Genomic DNA, 16,329 nt, shown 5'->3' with positions numbered 1-16,329 from the left:
TTGTCTCCGGGTGCAGGTTGTTGGATCTTGGTGGGCGGCGACCAGATCTCGCGTGCGACAGGCCTTCCCGTGAGATCTCGCGCTCGATGGCTCGGTGCCCTGGGGTTGTCTCCTGCGTCGTCTCATGCTCGCTGCCTACGATGCCGTTAGCGTCTTCTAGGGCTCAGCAGGGCAGCGGCCTGGGCCTACTGCTCCGTGTTCAACTGTGCACGATTCTGCGCGTGTGTGTTTGGCTCCTGCCTCGGCGAAGCAGGGCACGCATCAAGGCACGTAGAGGGTTGTGTGTGTCGGCATGGTGCAATGGTTGTGATGTGCTGTGTGTGGGGTCTCAACCGGTGCTCGCCCTTTTTTTGGCCAGTTTGTGCGTGTTGCTACGACTGCTGATCCCCTCGTGACGTGATCGTCGCCGGTTGCCTGGCGTGCGGTCTCCTCCCCTTGCTGAATTTGTCTCCCTCCGTCCAGATCTGGCCCACATGGACGGCGGCTGTTGCGGAGGCAGAGTGACCAGGGTCTGGCTACCTTCTCTATAGGTGGGTCGGGGGAGGTCGGGGCGAAAGCCTTGCCCAGCTAATGCTGGTGCAGATGACGGCAACGTCTTCAGACGTCGTTCCCCTCTTTGGAGGCGTTTATCGTAGTGCCTCCCATTCCCACCTGGTTGGATTTTCCCGATGAAAACTCAGTCCAGTTCTTGGACCAATGATGTTGGCACATTTGGCATCGTGTCCTTCCTAGTGACATCGCCGTGGAAATCCTTCTCTATGGAATAGTGGCTACTAGTTAGGGTGCTAGCCTTTCCTCCTTGGAGCTGTCTTATGCTTCACAGTGGTCATCTGTCACGGGTGAGGGAGTTTGCTGTGTGAAATCGAAATTGCTACATCATGAGATGTAACATAGCTTGACAACAATGACATACAACAAGCTCCTCATGTGTGTCTAGATAATCATTGTGTCTAGGTGTATGTTTATGGATCACCTTTTAATGGTCGACCCGATTGCTTTCTATCGTCATCAGGTTTTTGCCTATTTTTTCTTCTAATAAACCATACGGTGGTATGATTTTTGAACCTAATTTTTCTCATAAATTAGATTAACTTTATTTTTTTTAGTGAATTACAGAAACTTGAAAGTTCTTGAAAAAATATAGTAACCATTACAAGCGAACAAAAAAACTCAACTACTCTGGACGGAGAATGAGATGGATTAGCAGCTCAAAGGTCACAAAGTTTCACGGCTATATTCAAAGTACCGCGAACACACTACCACACTGGTACATGACCCAAGGTGATGGCGAAGGAAAAAATCATTATTGTGACATGATAATCCAGTCCTCACTCAGCCAGACCCTATCTAATTACAGCATCAGAGATAGGCACAGAAAAAGCAAGAAAAAGAAATAAATAAACAGAAGTTGAACTGCAAAAGGTACAACAGCCCTGTGTTCTAGCCTTTTTAAGCTACTCCAGGAAGCAGCGGGCACCTGCGTAGATTGGAATTAAACCTCATGTCAGCAGAAATGCACAAGAGAAAATGGTGAGACTACTAAATTATGAGTGAACTGAGCATGATGACCATGTTTCCAAGGACTTTAAGAGAGGAAGGGGCACAGGACAAACCTCCAGGAAAAATGGTTGGCGATGACTAAATTTATAAAAAGTTATCCAAGAGAATGTAGAGAGCACAGTTAATCACTGATGCTAAAACAAATGGTACATTCCACATACTTCCATCTGTTAAAGATTACATACAAGGTCAGATACAAATTGTACATCTGAAAAGCCCACCTAAGGGTTTGACACTAGAATTTGGGGAAAAACTTGTACATCAGGAAATACAGGCCACTCAGGGTCTCATGAGCATATTAGTACTACGAGTTTTCAAATAGGCTAACGTGTATGGCATTGAAATAAGTTATGAATGGCATACTTGAACCGCAAAAATCAGATTTAATATTACCACTGATCCCAAATATAAGTCAATTTAGGATTGTTGTTGGTCAAACCTTTTAAGTTTTGATCATCAATATCCAAAAATTCATATAGGTTGACAACATAAGATTGATGTTACTAGATTCATCATGAGCAATATTTTCATAATATATAACTCTTTCTACTTGAAATAATATATTTCCATAGATATTGGCATATTGCTAGTCAAGTGTCATATTGGAGACCGTGTCGATGTCCTCATGGACTTGTATTTGGGATCGGAGGGAGTAGTTGATATAAACCCTAAATCAAAGGTGACTAGAATCATAGATCGTAGTTACATCATAGAATTTTAACAACTGGTTCAGTTAGAAACACACCTGCAAGAGAAAACTGTATGCAACCTACAACTGAACCTAGTTGGCTTCTTTTGCTTCTTCATTGACACCCACAGCTTCATTTTCATTATCGCATAAAATTTCATCCTTGGAACATAAGATGCCATTTGGGGCTACTTTTTGGGTACTACCATGATCTGAGGGTGCATTACAGCCAGGTTTGTCTTTATATGCTTCTGCATTGGGAGGTTCTTGTATTCCATTTTCAGTCGACCCGTTTGCATGCTGCCTTTGATCTGTAGCTATTCCAGTGTAACTGGTGAACTCTACATCATTGATTGCAGAGGTTCGTTCAGAGGACTTTTCTTCATTAGCAAGACTGCTGCTTTGATCCACTGCTGGTGCATTGGCGGTACTCATTTCCATGTCGTTGATAGTATGTGGCTCAGAGGCTGTATCAGTCTGGAGCTTTTCTTCAATAGCAACATTGCTGCTTTGGCATAATGATATTCCAGTATTGGCAGTCATCTCCACATGATTGATTGTGTGTGGCTCAGAAGCTACTTCACTGTGGAGCTTTTCTTCGGTAGAGAAGTTGCTGCCTTGATCTGTTGATGTTCCAGTGTTGGTAGTAGTCTCCACATCTTTCATTTTATCTGGCTTGAAGGTTGCTTGTGTCCTGAGCTTTTCTTCAGTAACAACAGTTTGTTCCACTGATGTTCCACTATTATCAACCATTTCCTCATCTCTGCTCGGAAGGGGCTCAGAGTGTGCTTCGGACTTGATCTTTGCTTCAGCACCACCAGCAGAATTATCTGGGCATTTTACCCCAGAAATTTCTGTACCTTGCTTACCATGCGTGATATCATTTGCTGAATCCACAGAGTTCAAAGAGAAACCACTTCTCAATCTTTTATTAGGAAGGGATTTCATATTATGTTCTATTGTATTACTGCAAGATTGCCCACTTCCTTCCCTTTCATTCGAGGATGATTCAGCTTTAATAGCATTTCCAATTGAAGGTCTTAAGGTAGAAACTAATTGTGATTGTGAACCAGCCGTGGTAGCACTCAGAGCCAATACATTAGTGTTGTGTACAGTGCTACCAGCTTTTGTGGATATTGACTTCACAAGATTTCCATTTGCAGCCAACTTTTGGCAATTCTCCTTTGCGGCCATGTTTTCTGCTGATCCCTGCAACGAAAATTGTGCTCCAGCACAAGGTGGAGCAGCCTTTGATGCAACAACAGTTCTTGTAACCTTGCCATATTTCGGTGGCAGGGGTTTGCCCTTACTCTGTGCCAGGCATGCTGAACAATGCCACTCAGCTTTAGGAACACCCTTATTACCATAGCGCTGAAGGCAATTCAAGTGAACTCCCCTCTCACAAGCATCACAAACAAGCAAACTGTCCGCATCCATGATAGCAACTTTGCATATTTGACAGCCCAAGCGAGAATGCATGTACTCAGTTGATGGTGAAGTCCAGCTAGGATGGTTCTTACGTTGGTGCAGATATTGTTGAACACTCTTTGCAATATCGTTGTGGTTGGCAAAAGTAGGTTTTGGTGGAACAAATGCCACTCCTGGTGTAGCAGGATGCCCCGTAGCAGGGTTACCTGTTGCAGCTCGAATTGCCACTGGCTTTGTGTCCTGATTTTTCAACAGTTGACTGGAACTCTGTATAGCATTTACATTGGACCTAGCAGATGTGTCTTGAGTTGATTTGTTAGAGTGGACAATGGTTGCTGCAACAGCAAGCAATACAGAGGAATTAGTTTCGGAGCTGCAATAATAAAAAAGGAACCAAGTAAGCATCTTATTCATGATAAGCTAAAGTAAGAAGTGTTTAGTTTTACTCAGAAAAAGATGTGCAAAAAAATGAATAAAAGATGCTGCGGACAGGAAGATTAAGCAACACCTCCATTGCGTGCTAAATTCAGAGCACCATTAACATCTCTCTCCAATTTAAGGTGCGGTGGACCAGTATGGGGTAGGGTAACAACTGAGGAGTTGCTAACTGGTTTTACAGGAGATGATCCTGGTGGTCTCAAGATAACTAGGGATGCAGAGTTTAATGGGGCAGTAGCAGCGAATGCTGCAACAGCTGGTGGGTTCCTAGGAGCTCCAACACCAAACTTGGAAGCCCCATGAAAACCTTGGAACTCAGACATTCCACTTGAGACAATTGCTTGAGGTGCACTAATTGTTGGTTGTGCTTGAGCTTCCTTGACTTCTTCCATCTGTAAATGGAAGACGATAAATAAAATAGTCAATTGGTGTACGTACATAGTGCTTTGCAGGCAGACCATAAGTAACCATGTTGAACTCACCATCTCAAAACCAGTTAGACAATTTCATAATAATTAGGTAACGAAACAATAGGTGATTAAGTTTCAAGTCAAAGTAATTATGATTTGTAACCGAAAACCCACGCAAAACCGCTCAATGCTGATAACAATCACGTCAACACAATAATAAACGATTTCAAACAGATCCACGCATAGAAAAGTTCAATGGACGCAAGCCAACGGTGACATTCAATTCACAGACATACTGATTATACGATATCCTCACTACCAAGTAACGTAAAGCTAAACATTTACTCAAAGCGTGTGCATGCCAAGTAAATCTATCTTACGAGGCAGCAGCTTTCCAAGGGAAAATAAAACGTGTCGAACTAGACTACATTACTACAACAAGAGTAATGAAGCATACTAATATATGAGCAGCTCTCCAGGAAAACCTTAAGAACTAACTGTTCAATAGTGCAGCATTCAAATGTGATAGCTTGTGCCATGCAAGCAGCAATGTCATACTAACTAATACGGTTCAATAGTCACACGAGCATTCTCACATTGTAGTTACCACCCAAGTTGTTCAGGTTCTCGCTGCTCGTACCGGTTCACCACAAGGCTATTAAACTGGAATGCTGGAGCGAAGCTAGAGAATTGGCCGAACCTTGCGCTTAGTAAGCATGAGCCTGTCGGCGATGGAGGCTTTCGGCGGGCGGAACCCCATGGCAGCGTGGTCCTTGGCGCGGTTGAGGCCGAGATCCTCGACGACCGCGCGCACGGCCTCCCCCGGAAACAAATCCTTCGGCCGCACGGCCCCCTCAGCAACGGCAGCAGCCAGCCTCTCGCGCGCCTCCGCCGCGAGCGCCCGCTCCGCCGCCGTGGGCTCCCTCCCGGCCCTCACCTCCCCGGCCGCGGCCAGCACCATCACGATCTCCGCCACCCGCCTCAGCCCTGCGCCGCTCTCGTCGCCGCCGCGCCGCCGCTTCACCGCAGCCGAAGCGGCTGCCGCCGCGGGGGCGTCCTCCATGCCCGAGGGGAACGCGAAACCCTAGGGTAGAAGGGGAGAGAACCGGGGCTGGCCGCCGCCGTCTACAGAAGGTTCGAGAAGGCGCTCGAAGCGGAAGCTGCGGGGAATTCAAACGTCCACCGCTTTGGCGCTCAATTAGAAGCGGGAAGGGAAAGGGGGTGGGTCGGGAGTGAGATGGCGGTGAGATGCGCGAAGCGGGAGGCGGGGGGGACGAGAGGGGGGCGATGAGAGAGGGGGACTACGTCGTTCGCAGGTGTAGTAGAATAGAACACAGCAGAGCACGGGGCCTTCTCTCTCTTTTTTTTTTTCTCTCTCTCTCTGTCTTGCCGCTTTATGAGCGGTGGGACTCGGGGTTGGGTTGGCGGGTGGAGCCCGGGTGCGGGTTAGATGGACGGCGTGGATGTAGAGTTTTTATTTTTATATTTCGAAAATACAAAATTGCAAAATTAAGCATCTATTTGAAAAATTATAAAAATAGACTATTGCCACCCTTTTTGTTGCCCTTTGAACCGGCGACAGGTTAAAAAATAAAAAAATATTGGGTTTCATTGCTCTTAAATTCAAAACATTATCAAATAGTCATGAAAAATATAAAAAAAGTATGTTGTAAAAGATGTTATAATCTACTATTTTTAAAAAAATTCAACTCAAACAATTACTTTTATGATAAGAAATAAAAAAAGATAAATTTTATTGTACATAGTCTGTACAAATTATATTTTTCTTTAATTTTTTTAGAGTTAGATCGTAATATTTTCTACAACATATATTTTTTTGAATTTTTTATGACTACATCGATAGTGTTTTGAATTTTGAGAACAATAGAATGGGGCCCTTTTATTTTTTAACATGATATCCATTGGAAATGTGATATCTTTATTTTTTAAGATATCGCATGTTGCAGGATGGTTCTTTCAATGAGCGATAATAGCCTATTTTTATAATCTTTTAAAACAAGTGTCTAGTTTTACAATTTTTTGATTTTTGAAATATAAAAATAAAAAAATCGTGGATGTGGGCGAACAGGACGGGCCGGTCTCATGGATGGCGTTGGTTAGTTAGTTTTCTCGGTCTGCGTGGTGCAGTAGAGATTGGGCCAGGTAGGCTGGATTTGGGGGTGCAAGCTGGGCTGCTAAAAACATTTGCCTGGGCTCGGTCGGAATTACCAGCTTGAGTTACCTGGGCCTGTGCACTCTCAACTCCTATCAATGCGCCTTTTTTTTCCCTTGACGTCTTGGCCACTGTGTTACCCACTGTCATTGCCATCACCAACCCTCCACCACTCCCTACCGCCATATCCGCCACTCATGGTATTTCACTATTCACGAAAAAAGTTACATAATTGTGTGTATTCCTCTCACGTTCATATATCACTTCACTGTAGTATACATCAACAAAATACATGTATTACACTTCATATTGTATTGTCCGATCATGTCCATGTACGATCATAGCGCACTAGGCACCCTACTCGCTATGCTCCCAAAAAACCTTCCACAGCACGTACCACTCCTCCCGACCTCCTCCATTGCCACCGTCGCCGGCGTCGGCCTCGGCGCCTCCCCGGCGCCCTAGATCCCTTCAAGAACCTGCTCCAGGCTTGAATCTACAGAGCCGAGTGCAGCGTCCACGATCACGGGCCTCGGGCGCCACGATCACGGCGTCAAACACCTCTTGCAGACCGACCACGCGGCGGCTCACGGCTCGTCGCGCGTCCCGCACGACTGGGTAGTACCCAGGCACTGCGTCGAGGAGGAGAAGCACGACCATGAGCGCCTCCGAGAACCGCGCGCGCTCACGCTCGTCGCCGCAGATGGCGTCCACGGTCTCCTGCCATCGGAGCATCCGTTCGAGCCGCGATGCCTCGGCGTCAGTGGCGCAGACGTGCCTGTGGACCAGGTGCCCACGGAAGGCCGCTTGGATCTTGCTGGCCACCGCCGCGCCTGGCGATCTCCCCCTGAGTCTCCTCCGAAGGAGATGTGATGGGGATTTGTACGGTGTTCTTGGGTTTGTGGGCGGCTTGGAGTTGGAATCGACGGCGGCGAAGACGAATTGTGAAGTAGAGGTGTAGTGGTAGGATCCCATGGGACCTCGGAGTGAGCGGAGCTTTGGATCAGTGGAACAAGGAGAGTGTGCTATGTTGCTTACGCAGTTGTGATTGGCCAATACTAGTATCTTGAATCTACAGAGCCGAGTGCAGCGTTGCACTCGCGGTCCACGACGCCGCCTATTGCTTTGGCTGAGGTCAGGATGTGCTTTTATGCTACTGCATTTTTTTCTTTTGGTGGCTATAGTTCTATGCATTGCTTTGTGTACGCCGCTTCCGGCTACGAGACATGTTTCTCCTCGGTGCATAGGTAAACAAAAAATTTCCTAAAAAGTGACATAGCTAAGAAAGGAACAAATAATCTAGCTACACCAGTATCATAAAGTTCCCTATTTTTTCTTTGAAAGAAAAACTTGATAAAAAAATAGCATTTTTAAGCAACGGCTACACAAAGTACTTAACAGATAATGGACTGGAACACTACGTTCGCTGGAGTAGACAAGCATAGGAGCCAGTGTTGGAGCTCAACCCTAGAAAGTGGCCCCTTGTGCATGTGCCTAGGTGGCGTTATTGCAATATGTCCATGAAAATGTGCGGGGTCAAGGTGGTGGGCTCTGGCAAAACAATTGGAGTCAATTTTAATGTCAAATTCATTGCTGTTTGAAAATATCTTCTCCTAAGCACATACTTGCCACCAGTACGGCCCAACTTTGAGATGAGTCACCCAGGCGCCACCCCAAGACATTAACCACAGCATCAAGCATCGCAAAGTTGGAAATAATGGCAGCACGTATCCGTATCTGGAATAAAACACGAAATTACAAATCTTTTGCGAGACTCGCTCCTTTTGAGGATTCGAAGGCAACTCACACAGACAATGACGTTATGTGCGACGAGTGTGTAAACTGGCGAAAGGAGTGGCCAGGGGCGAGTGTGCATAGCGAAACTACGACTCTACAAGTGGTGCCAACGACGCAATCAACAGCTCGTATCCGGAAACGTGGTAGGTTGTAGTTTTATTAGAGATTCTAATTATCTGAGGATCGGAAGTGATTGTGTTTGTTAAATTTTAGTTATTAATTTTTATAATAAAATTTTAGTTTCGTAGCATATTAAAAAGCTAAAAAAGCTTGCCTCAACCTACTTATCAATTTTAAATTTATTTTTAACTATATCTGTGTCCTCAATCAACTAAAAATCATTAAAAACTGAAACTAAAAATCAACCGCTTAAATAGTTTATAACTCTTTTAAAAACAACATTTTAAGTCTATTTAAATGGGGACTCGGTCCCGTCCGGAATCGTATCCTCTGAAAGCAAAGTCAGAGGATGAATAGTACCGTGACATTCACATTTTTAAACCGTTAGATCTGGAACGGACGTACAGGTTGCGTGCTATAGTACCTTCAGAAACAATAAACAGTAAATAATAGCAGAATACTGTTCATACAGACTCATATTATTGTGCATTACGCGTCTGTCCCGTCCCGTGCGATGTGCGTGCGTCCAGCCGCAAAGGCAGCGCGGAGCCAAAACCTAGCATAGGCGCACAGCCCACGCACGGAGTCCAACTTACCGGCTGGCTCCCGTACGGACACGGATCCTCTGCATTAGTGACGATTAATGCAGAGGATTACTGTTTGTACAGTAATATGAGTCTGCTGCTACACTTCCCTGCGTTAATTAATTAATACTTACTGTAGCATCAGGTACTGTAGCGTACTGTAGCGATTGATCCAATCCATCCATCTTCAAATCAAAGGCTGTGGAGTGCTCCTAATGCAGAGGATCTGTGTCCCTCCCGTACCGTCGTGCCGCGCGGCACGGGCGCACGGCCTCCTCCTCCTTGTGGCCACCACATGCAACCACCAGCGCGGGTTGACTTGACCTTCACTGGCGGAGTGGCGGCCGGAACGGGCGATTCACAGGCACGCCGGAACGCCGGACCTGGGGACCAGCGCGCTGGTGCAGGCTCGACAGCCCACCGTTGTACCGCGCGTAGCATCTCTCTCCCGCGATACATCACAAAGAAAACAAAGAGCCTAGCCAAAATGGCGCGAGCAAAAAGGGAAACGAGGGAAAAACAAACGAGAGACTTGCAACGATACTGGGCTGTGAAGTACTGCAAATCACAGATCGGCTGAATTCTATGTTCATGGGCGCGGCAGGAATAGCTTATATCCAGCCCAAAACGAGCTCGTTTCCCTGGATCGTTGCAGCAAGCGGCGAGCCCAAGTCGGGCCTCCTTCACCGACGACGGCGACTCTGCGTCCCAGCACCGCACGGATTCCAAGCTGAGCCATCATGGGGCCTGATGCTCCGTCATGTGTTGCTCTGTTTTCTGTTGTTCGGAGCTGCACGGGAGACATAGTTGAAAGACAACAGAGTGTTTGCAAGTACATGAGACTTACTAGCATGGCGAGTGAGTTTAAGGTGGTGTTGGCCTGATCGAATGAGAATGGTTTCATTTTGTCATATACCGGGTGTTAGAAATTTTGGATCCGGGAGACGCAGATTTAATATGGAAAAAACCTTCAATAAGGATGTAAAAAAATCACATGAGATAAAACTATATTATAATAGCTCAGGATACATATAAGGGGTTGGCTTATATTTATAGACCATGTTTGGAGCGTATCTAACTAGGAGCCTATCTATAATTTTGAGACATGATTCTAACAAACATCCCCTTAACTCAAAATTCCTATAAGTATATCCTAAAAAAATTATCTTCGAAATCTTGAAGAGCTAAACAATGACTATGATCACTTGAGTCTTTCAAACACTTCATACGGAGTCAAATTGAGCAAATACCCAGTAGGTCCCAACGTACAACTATCAACAAAGCAGACGGATAATCTAGGACTTCAAGAATTTATAACCCTACCAAAAGTCCGAGTCTGTGCAACTGACCTTGTTATCCAAACTGGAGCAACGCTCAATCATCAAAAGCATAAGCCAAAATATCACATGTGGTAACTAATAAAACTTTCAGTGAAGAACTCATCTTATGAAATCATATATGCTCCACCTGAAACACAAAACTCAGCAAACAACACTCTTACAAGATCAAATTGCATATGTTACCATTACGTACACCAAACTGACGGTCATAAAAGAATATGAATTCCATGACATGTTCATTAACTGCTCCTTTGAAATAAAAGTCTAGATGAAGGTATAACATCCAATTAACGGAGTATAAAAAAACTCTGTAATAAACCTCACGAGCGGACGTCTCCCTCTTTAAAACAGCATGAATGTACTAAATATAGTACCAAATATTATAGTATCTATACATTTTTGTACTAGACTTCTCTGAATGAGAGAAGACAGCAAAATCATATTATATCTGCAATACCAAATATTATAGTATCTAGTAGAAATTTTTTTATCTTTTGCACTCAGAATCCTCCACCTTGAACTCAATTCAGAGCAAAATATTGACTTTCAAGTAACAAACTCTAAGGAGTATTTAGAAACCAACAGACTGACATGAACATGTTGTTGAAACATCCATAATAATTAACTCAAAGTAATTCAATAAAATATCATATCAATACCTTCTCAAACAACATACAGAACAACCAAAATATAATAGCACCAAGGAGTGATGAAACATATCATCGATGAAAGAAGAAGACGTGATCAGCAATCAGACACAAAATAGAGTGACACACTACCAATTAGTCGACGCAAACAAAATGCAAGGTCTATGTTGCTCAGTATAATCCTCCTTCAAAATAAATAGAAACCACCATATAAATATGAAATAAAACAAACCACATGAAAGAACACACAAATTTACACTTCTCGGTTGCTTGTTATTGTCATAGGTGTAAATCTTTATGTGCATGTAGCAAATTTCAGCCAAAAAACTGTGCTGTGAACATGGTACGCGAGCAAATTCCACTCAAAAATAGTGCTGCACAGAAAATCCTGGTGCACTAATCGATATGTGCTTAGCAAAGAAAACTAAAAACCTTTTAGTTGCAGCCTATGTGTTCATGTAACAAATCAACCAAAAAACACTTCTGGTGGGAGCGTACATGACAAACCTCACGTAACTGCTAGGTAGACGCCCGAATCCATATACCATTCGGAGTACGTTGGTGGAGTCATCTTTATGGTGTTGAAGACGTCGACAAGGGACTATTGGTCCCAAGATGATGACGGTGAGGGGTGCCGTGGGAGTGGTCGGCCACGGCTACCACGGAACCCAGGGGGACAACGCGGTTGGAGGCGGTGCAGGCGGGCCAGCCACCGGTTGTGATCCATAGATTGTAAACCGTGGGCCAAGATGGATGCTGACCACGTTGGTGTGCTATCCACCGCCAGAACCCTTGGGTCTAGAGGTCCCAGAGAGGAGGGCTGTGGCACGAGACACATTGGCAGTCTTCTAGATTTCCTTGAGGAGGAGAGTGGTGCGAATGTCAATGAACGACGAGAACAGACACTGGGCACCGAAGACGAGTCGGAGATGGGCAAACTTCTTGTTCAAACCACAGAGTGTGTTGAGAACATGAGTCTTGTCGATGATGGGCTGATCGACATCTGCTAGTGCATTGGTGAAGGTCTTCATCTTGCGGTAGTAGTCGTTGACGGAGATATCGCCTTGAACAAAGTTCTTGAACTCCGCTTCAAGGTAAAGTGGACGGCTCTCTTTGTTGTTCTGAAACAAGTCGAGGATCTTCTCAAAGACAGCGGCATCATTGAGATTGTTGTCCATGACAATCTCAAGAATCTCCAGCAAGATGGAGCTGTAGAGCCACAAGAGAACCATGGCATTGAGACGCAACCACATGCATCGGGCGATGTGGGCGTGCCTTGGATGTGGTCTTCCAAGTCATACATGCATAGGGTGATTTGGAAGAGGCTACGCCACTTCAAGAAGTTGGTGGCGTGGAGGTCTAAGGTGACTGGCATGAGGGACTTGATGCTTGCGATGGCAACGGCTTGAGTCCAAAGGAATTTGGTGACTACTGTGGCAGAAGCAAGTTCCTTAGCTGAGGGGCTAGTCATGGAGGTGGTGATTGGTAGAGGAATTTCTTACTATTATGTTAGAGTGGAGGTGGGCGGATGCGGCAAGATCCACTTGTGTTTGCTACCATGAAAACGTGTATTCATATGGCAACACACGCCTTGATTTCTTGATAGATGGAGTACGAATATATAGCAGTACATGAGCAATAGAATGCTAAACTACTGCTAATTACATGCCAAGTTTGTTACAGCCAATTATAGAAAGAATCAACGGTGATTGCAGCTATTCGTGACTGCACAGTACTATAGAACACCATATATGTACCGGTCCATCAGTGCCGTTTCAATAGTAACCAGTACTATTGACGTATCAGTGCCAGTTCTTAAACTTCCACGCGAGACCAACCACTGAGGAGTTAAGAAAATGTAATGATAGAAACTATCAATGCCGGTTCCAACCACGAACCGGCACTAATAGTGTCTATCAGTGCAGGTTCCATATACCAACGGACACTGATGGGTCGCTACAATATAAAGCCCACCTTCTCCCCCAAGCAGGACCAAAGCCGCCGCAGGCCCACCAGAGTAGTGTCGATCGCCATTTTTGCCATCTCCGCCATCTCTACGGTTGGAGGATTCAAGATTTGGGGGAGCTAAGATGATCTATATTTCTTTTTAGATAGATTTATTTGGTAGATTGCTCTAAGGTTGATGGTTGGTGCTTGTTCTATGGTTATGGATTTAGAGATGCAATTGAGATCTAACTTAGGAAAAGTTTATAATTTTGTCATTGTTAGATGTATAGAGATGATCTACGTTTGATTCTTAGTTGGATTTAGTTGCTATATTGCTCTAGATTTGAATTTAGGTGGTTGTTCTTTGGTGTTGAATTTTGGAATGAGTAAGAGCTCCAATATAATATAAATAAGAGAAAGATCGATATTTTGTCATTGTAGATGATTTAATGAGTAGATTAATAGTCACATGTAAATAGATGTGGGTGTGTACATTAAAATTTATGGATAATTACAAATTTACCACTACTTGAACCGTTATTGCCATTAAAAAATTGCAAAAATACCACTAGAATTGTCATTTCGATTGGTATCCTTGCAAAGAATAAAAACATGGAGGTATTTGTAAATGCCCCTAAAATCTAGCTTTAATTTTCTAGTATGTGGTTTGCGTATATTTTTAAAGTCTTGAATTTAAATAATAATCCACTGGATTTTCTCTGTTCATTAATTAACGTAGTCAATTTAACACAATTGATATAATACTTTATTGTAGGGATGACACATCCACTCACGGGTCACAATCGGATACGACAGCCTTTGGAAGGCGGGTCCCTCGACCCGGCCCAAGTACCGGAAGGAGATGGGCCCTCAAATAGGGACCGATCAAGATGCGAGGTAATTCAATGCATTTGTTCTAGATTTTGAAATGTTTAATGATTATAAGTTGAATGTGTTTAATTATAATGATTTCCAGATGGACCGGTCATAGATGTATAAGGATCCAGGGCCAGAGTTCTTTGTTGGCGTTGAAGATTTTCTGAGGGCTTCCACAGTGTACAAGAAGCCAAAAAGGAAGCGTGCCGATCACTCTATATGTTGTCCGTGTGTCGACTGCAAGAACGAGAAGCTGTTTTCAAATATAGAGCAGATCCGTGTACACTTGATTCGCAGGGGTTTCAAGGCTGGCTATACCCGTTGGACTGAGCACGACGAACTTGAATATGTTGTTCGTGAAGGGCAACCAAAAGTCAAAGAAAACATAAGCAACGATATAATGGCTAACGAAGACTTCGATATGTCGACATTTGAAGATACTTTTGTCGAGAACGATGGATGAGACACTTTTGTTGGCAACAATGAATCTGGCTTAGAGCAAATATTGTGCAATGGCTTAGAGCAAGGAAACAGACAACAACAAGGCGAAGAAAATGTTGTGAGCCTTGGTGGTCGTCGGAGCAGATGTGCATCCGCGGGGTTTGCAGAAGAAAAATTGACTTGTTACCCCATGGACGACATCACAAAAAGCAAAGTGTGCAAGCTTGTCGTGCCCACCTTGAACATTACCACCACCGTGGCTATGGGGTAGGTCAACCAATGCGTGGAAGGAGCTCTCTTCAACGATCTTCTGATACCATGGGGATACGCCGAGGTCCACGTGGACTCTGTACGAATTTTGTACCGTAAGATTGACATGGATTACACCGAAGAGACGGGTTACAAGAGGCTCAGATCAAACGTGGGTGGCTTCGTTCTGTGATCCAAGCACTATACAGTGTTTGAAGATGAGACAAATGAGTAGTCTGATGCAGAGCCAGACCCACCACACAGAATTTCTCTGACTCCTCCACGGTCGCCGCCGCCGCCACCGCCACCGTCACAAAGAAGAGAGACAACTCCTTCACAGTCATCGCTACCGCCATCATCACCCAGAAGAGAGCCAACTACTCCCTTACGCAAGTCACCAAGAGAGCCAACTCCTCCTTACACAAGTCACCATCAAGGGAGCCAACTCCTTCTCCTCAGAAGTCAGCACCAGTGCCACCAAGAGAGCCAACTCCTCCTCCTCCAAAGTCAGCACCACCACCACCAAGAGAGTCAACTCCTCCCCTCCGAAGTTGACAGCAGATGCACAGTCTAAAAATTTGAGTTTATCTCAGAAGTTGGCTTCATCCCAGAAGCAAAGGGCACGTAAGAAGGGGGCAGAACCTGAGAAGTTGTCTTATGAACAAACACCAGAGGAAACCAGAGCGATAGTGGACGCTAGTGTCAAGAAATTCTTTCAAAAGCTAGAGCTTGTGAAGAAAATATCAATCCGTGCAGAAACACATAAGTTTTTCTTGAAGATGGCCAAACCTGTTAAGCGCAGGAGTAAATCAAACTAGCGTGCATCAAAAGCAAAAAATACTTGAAAGAGTCTTCTATCGAACAAATACGATAAGAACAGAATTTAGAAAGATTTCTTGAAGATACTAAAATGACAAAATAGCAATTTCTAGACGAGTCCATAACAACAAAAGCAGCCGAGAAATGGCAATTTAAGCTGGGCGAACTCTTGGTCGCGCCAAACGTGTGGGACAAACTTGCATATCAACTTTGAAAATTTCATGTGTGGTACATGAAGGAGTCGCGGGATGGTAGAGAAATGTTCGAGGCCAGATACAAGGATCGAGATTTTCTCCACGGGGACAGCTCTATTTATATATTATTTGAGGAAATGTATCAACCGTACCAGCAAGATGCTCTCGATATGTCTATCTTGATTTGTTGGACTATGTAAGTGTCGTATATATATAATTTACAGTATACTTTCATGTACTATTGGATTCAATGTCTTAACTTATTTCTTATATAGAATGGAGGTACAAAGATGCAGGACGGAGGGCATCGACCATGTGGGATTCATCGACCCACATCATGTAAACCCGATAATGATGCAATCTGATCCAAAAGGAATCGAGGACTATGCATTGAAGTGTATTTTAGAGCTAAAATTAAAGAAATACATACTTTTGTCCTACCACTTTGGGTACGTGTTTCCCTCCATGAATGTTGTACTCTTTTTGAGCAATACATCATTAGAAATTAGGACCAACTAACATATGGTGACCTATGTTCAGTTATCATTAGATCTTTCTTGTCATTCAGCCAGACATTAGCAAGATCGTTGTCTTCGACTCATAAATAATCCAAAAAAA

At 44.3% G+C, this 16,329-nt stretch overlaps 2 protein-coding genes across 3 annotated transcripts; both read right to left on the bottom strand.

Moving 5' to 3' along the window:
- Positions 1-1,180: 1,180 nt before the first annotated feature.
- LOC133919687 (PHD finger protein At3g20280-like) lies at positions 1,181-5,871 on the bottom strand. 2 transcript variants are annotated; one of them, XR_009909953.1, is made up of 5 exons: positions 5,225-5,871; positions 4,185-4,506; positions 2,306-4,011; positions 1,614-1,727; positions 1,181-1,477 (listed from the first exon to the last, which is right to left on the bottom strand). XR_009909953.1 is itself a non-coding variant. In XM_062364157.1 (4 exons), the coding sequence occupies exons 1-3, from the start codon at positions 5,585-5,587 to the stop codon at positions 2,342-2,344; spliced, it is 2,355 nt and encodes a 784-aa protein (XP_062220141.1). In that variant the 5' UTR covers positions 5,588-5,871; the 3' UTR covers positions 1,181-1,477; positions 2,306-2,341. The 2 variants fall into 2 exon arrangements, 1 of the variants encoding a protein (XP_062220141.1); XM_062364157.1 differs by lacking the exon at positions 1,614-1,727.
- Positions 5,872-7,158: 1,287 nt separating this feature from the next.
- On the bottom strand, positions 7,159-7,799 carry LOC133917686 (BAG family molecular chaperone regulator 5, mitochondrial-like). Its single transcript, XM_062361558.1, is given in 2 exon segments — positions 7,159-7,206; positions 7,208-7,799. Coding segments are annotated over 2 exon segments (513 nt in total). The 5' UTR covers positions 7,673-7,799.
- Between the last annotated feature and the right edge of the window lie 8,530 nt (positions 7,800-16,329).

The sequence above is a fragment of the Phragmites australis genome, chromosome 5 (genome assembly GCF_958298935.1).
Source record: "Phragmites australis chromosome 5, lpPhrAust1.1, whole genome shotgun sequence".
Classification (NCBI taxonomy): domain Eukaryota; kingdom Viridiplantae; phylum Streptophyta; class Magnoliopsida; order Poales; family Poaceae; genus Phragmites; species Phragmites australis.
The sequence above is the reverse complement of the archived record's forward strand: the minus strand, read 5'-3'. Positions and strand labels throughout refer to the sequence as shown.

What these genes read in the sequence shown, in the direction of transcription:
- LOC133919687 (XM_062364157.1), bottom strand. Translation starts at nt 5,587, where the DNA reads ATGGAGGACGCCCCCGCGGCGGCAGCCGCTTCGGCTGCGGTGAAGCGG. An exon ending in TCATGCTTACTAAGCGCAAG is followed by an intron (nt 4,507 to 5,224) that starts GTTCGGCCAATT and finishes TTCCATTTACAG; the next exon opens with ATGGAAGAAGTCAAGGAAGC. An exon ending in GAATTTAGCACGCAATGGAG is followed by an intron (nt 4,012 to 4,184) that starts GTGTTGCTTAAT and finishes TTGCTGTTGCAG; the next exon opens with CAACCATTGTCCACTCTAAC.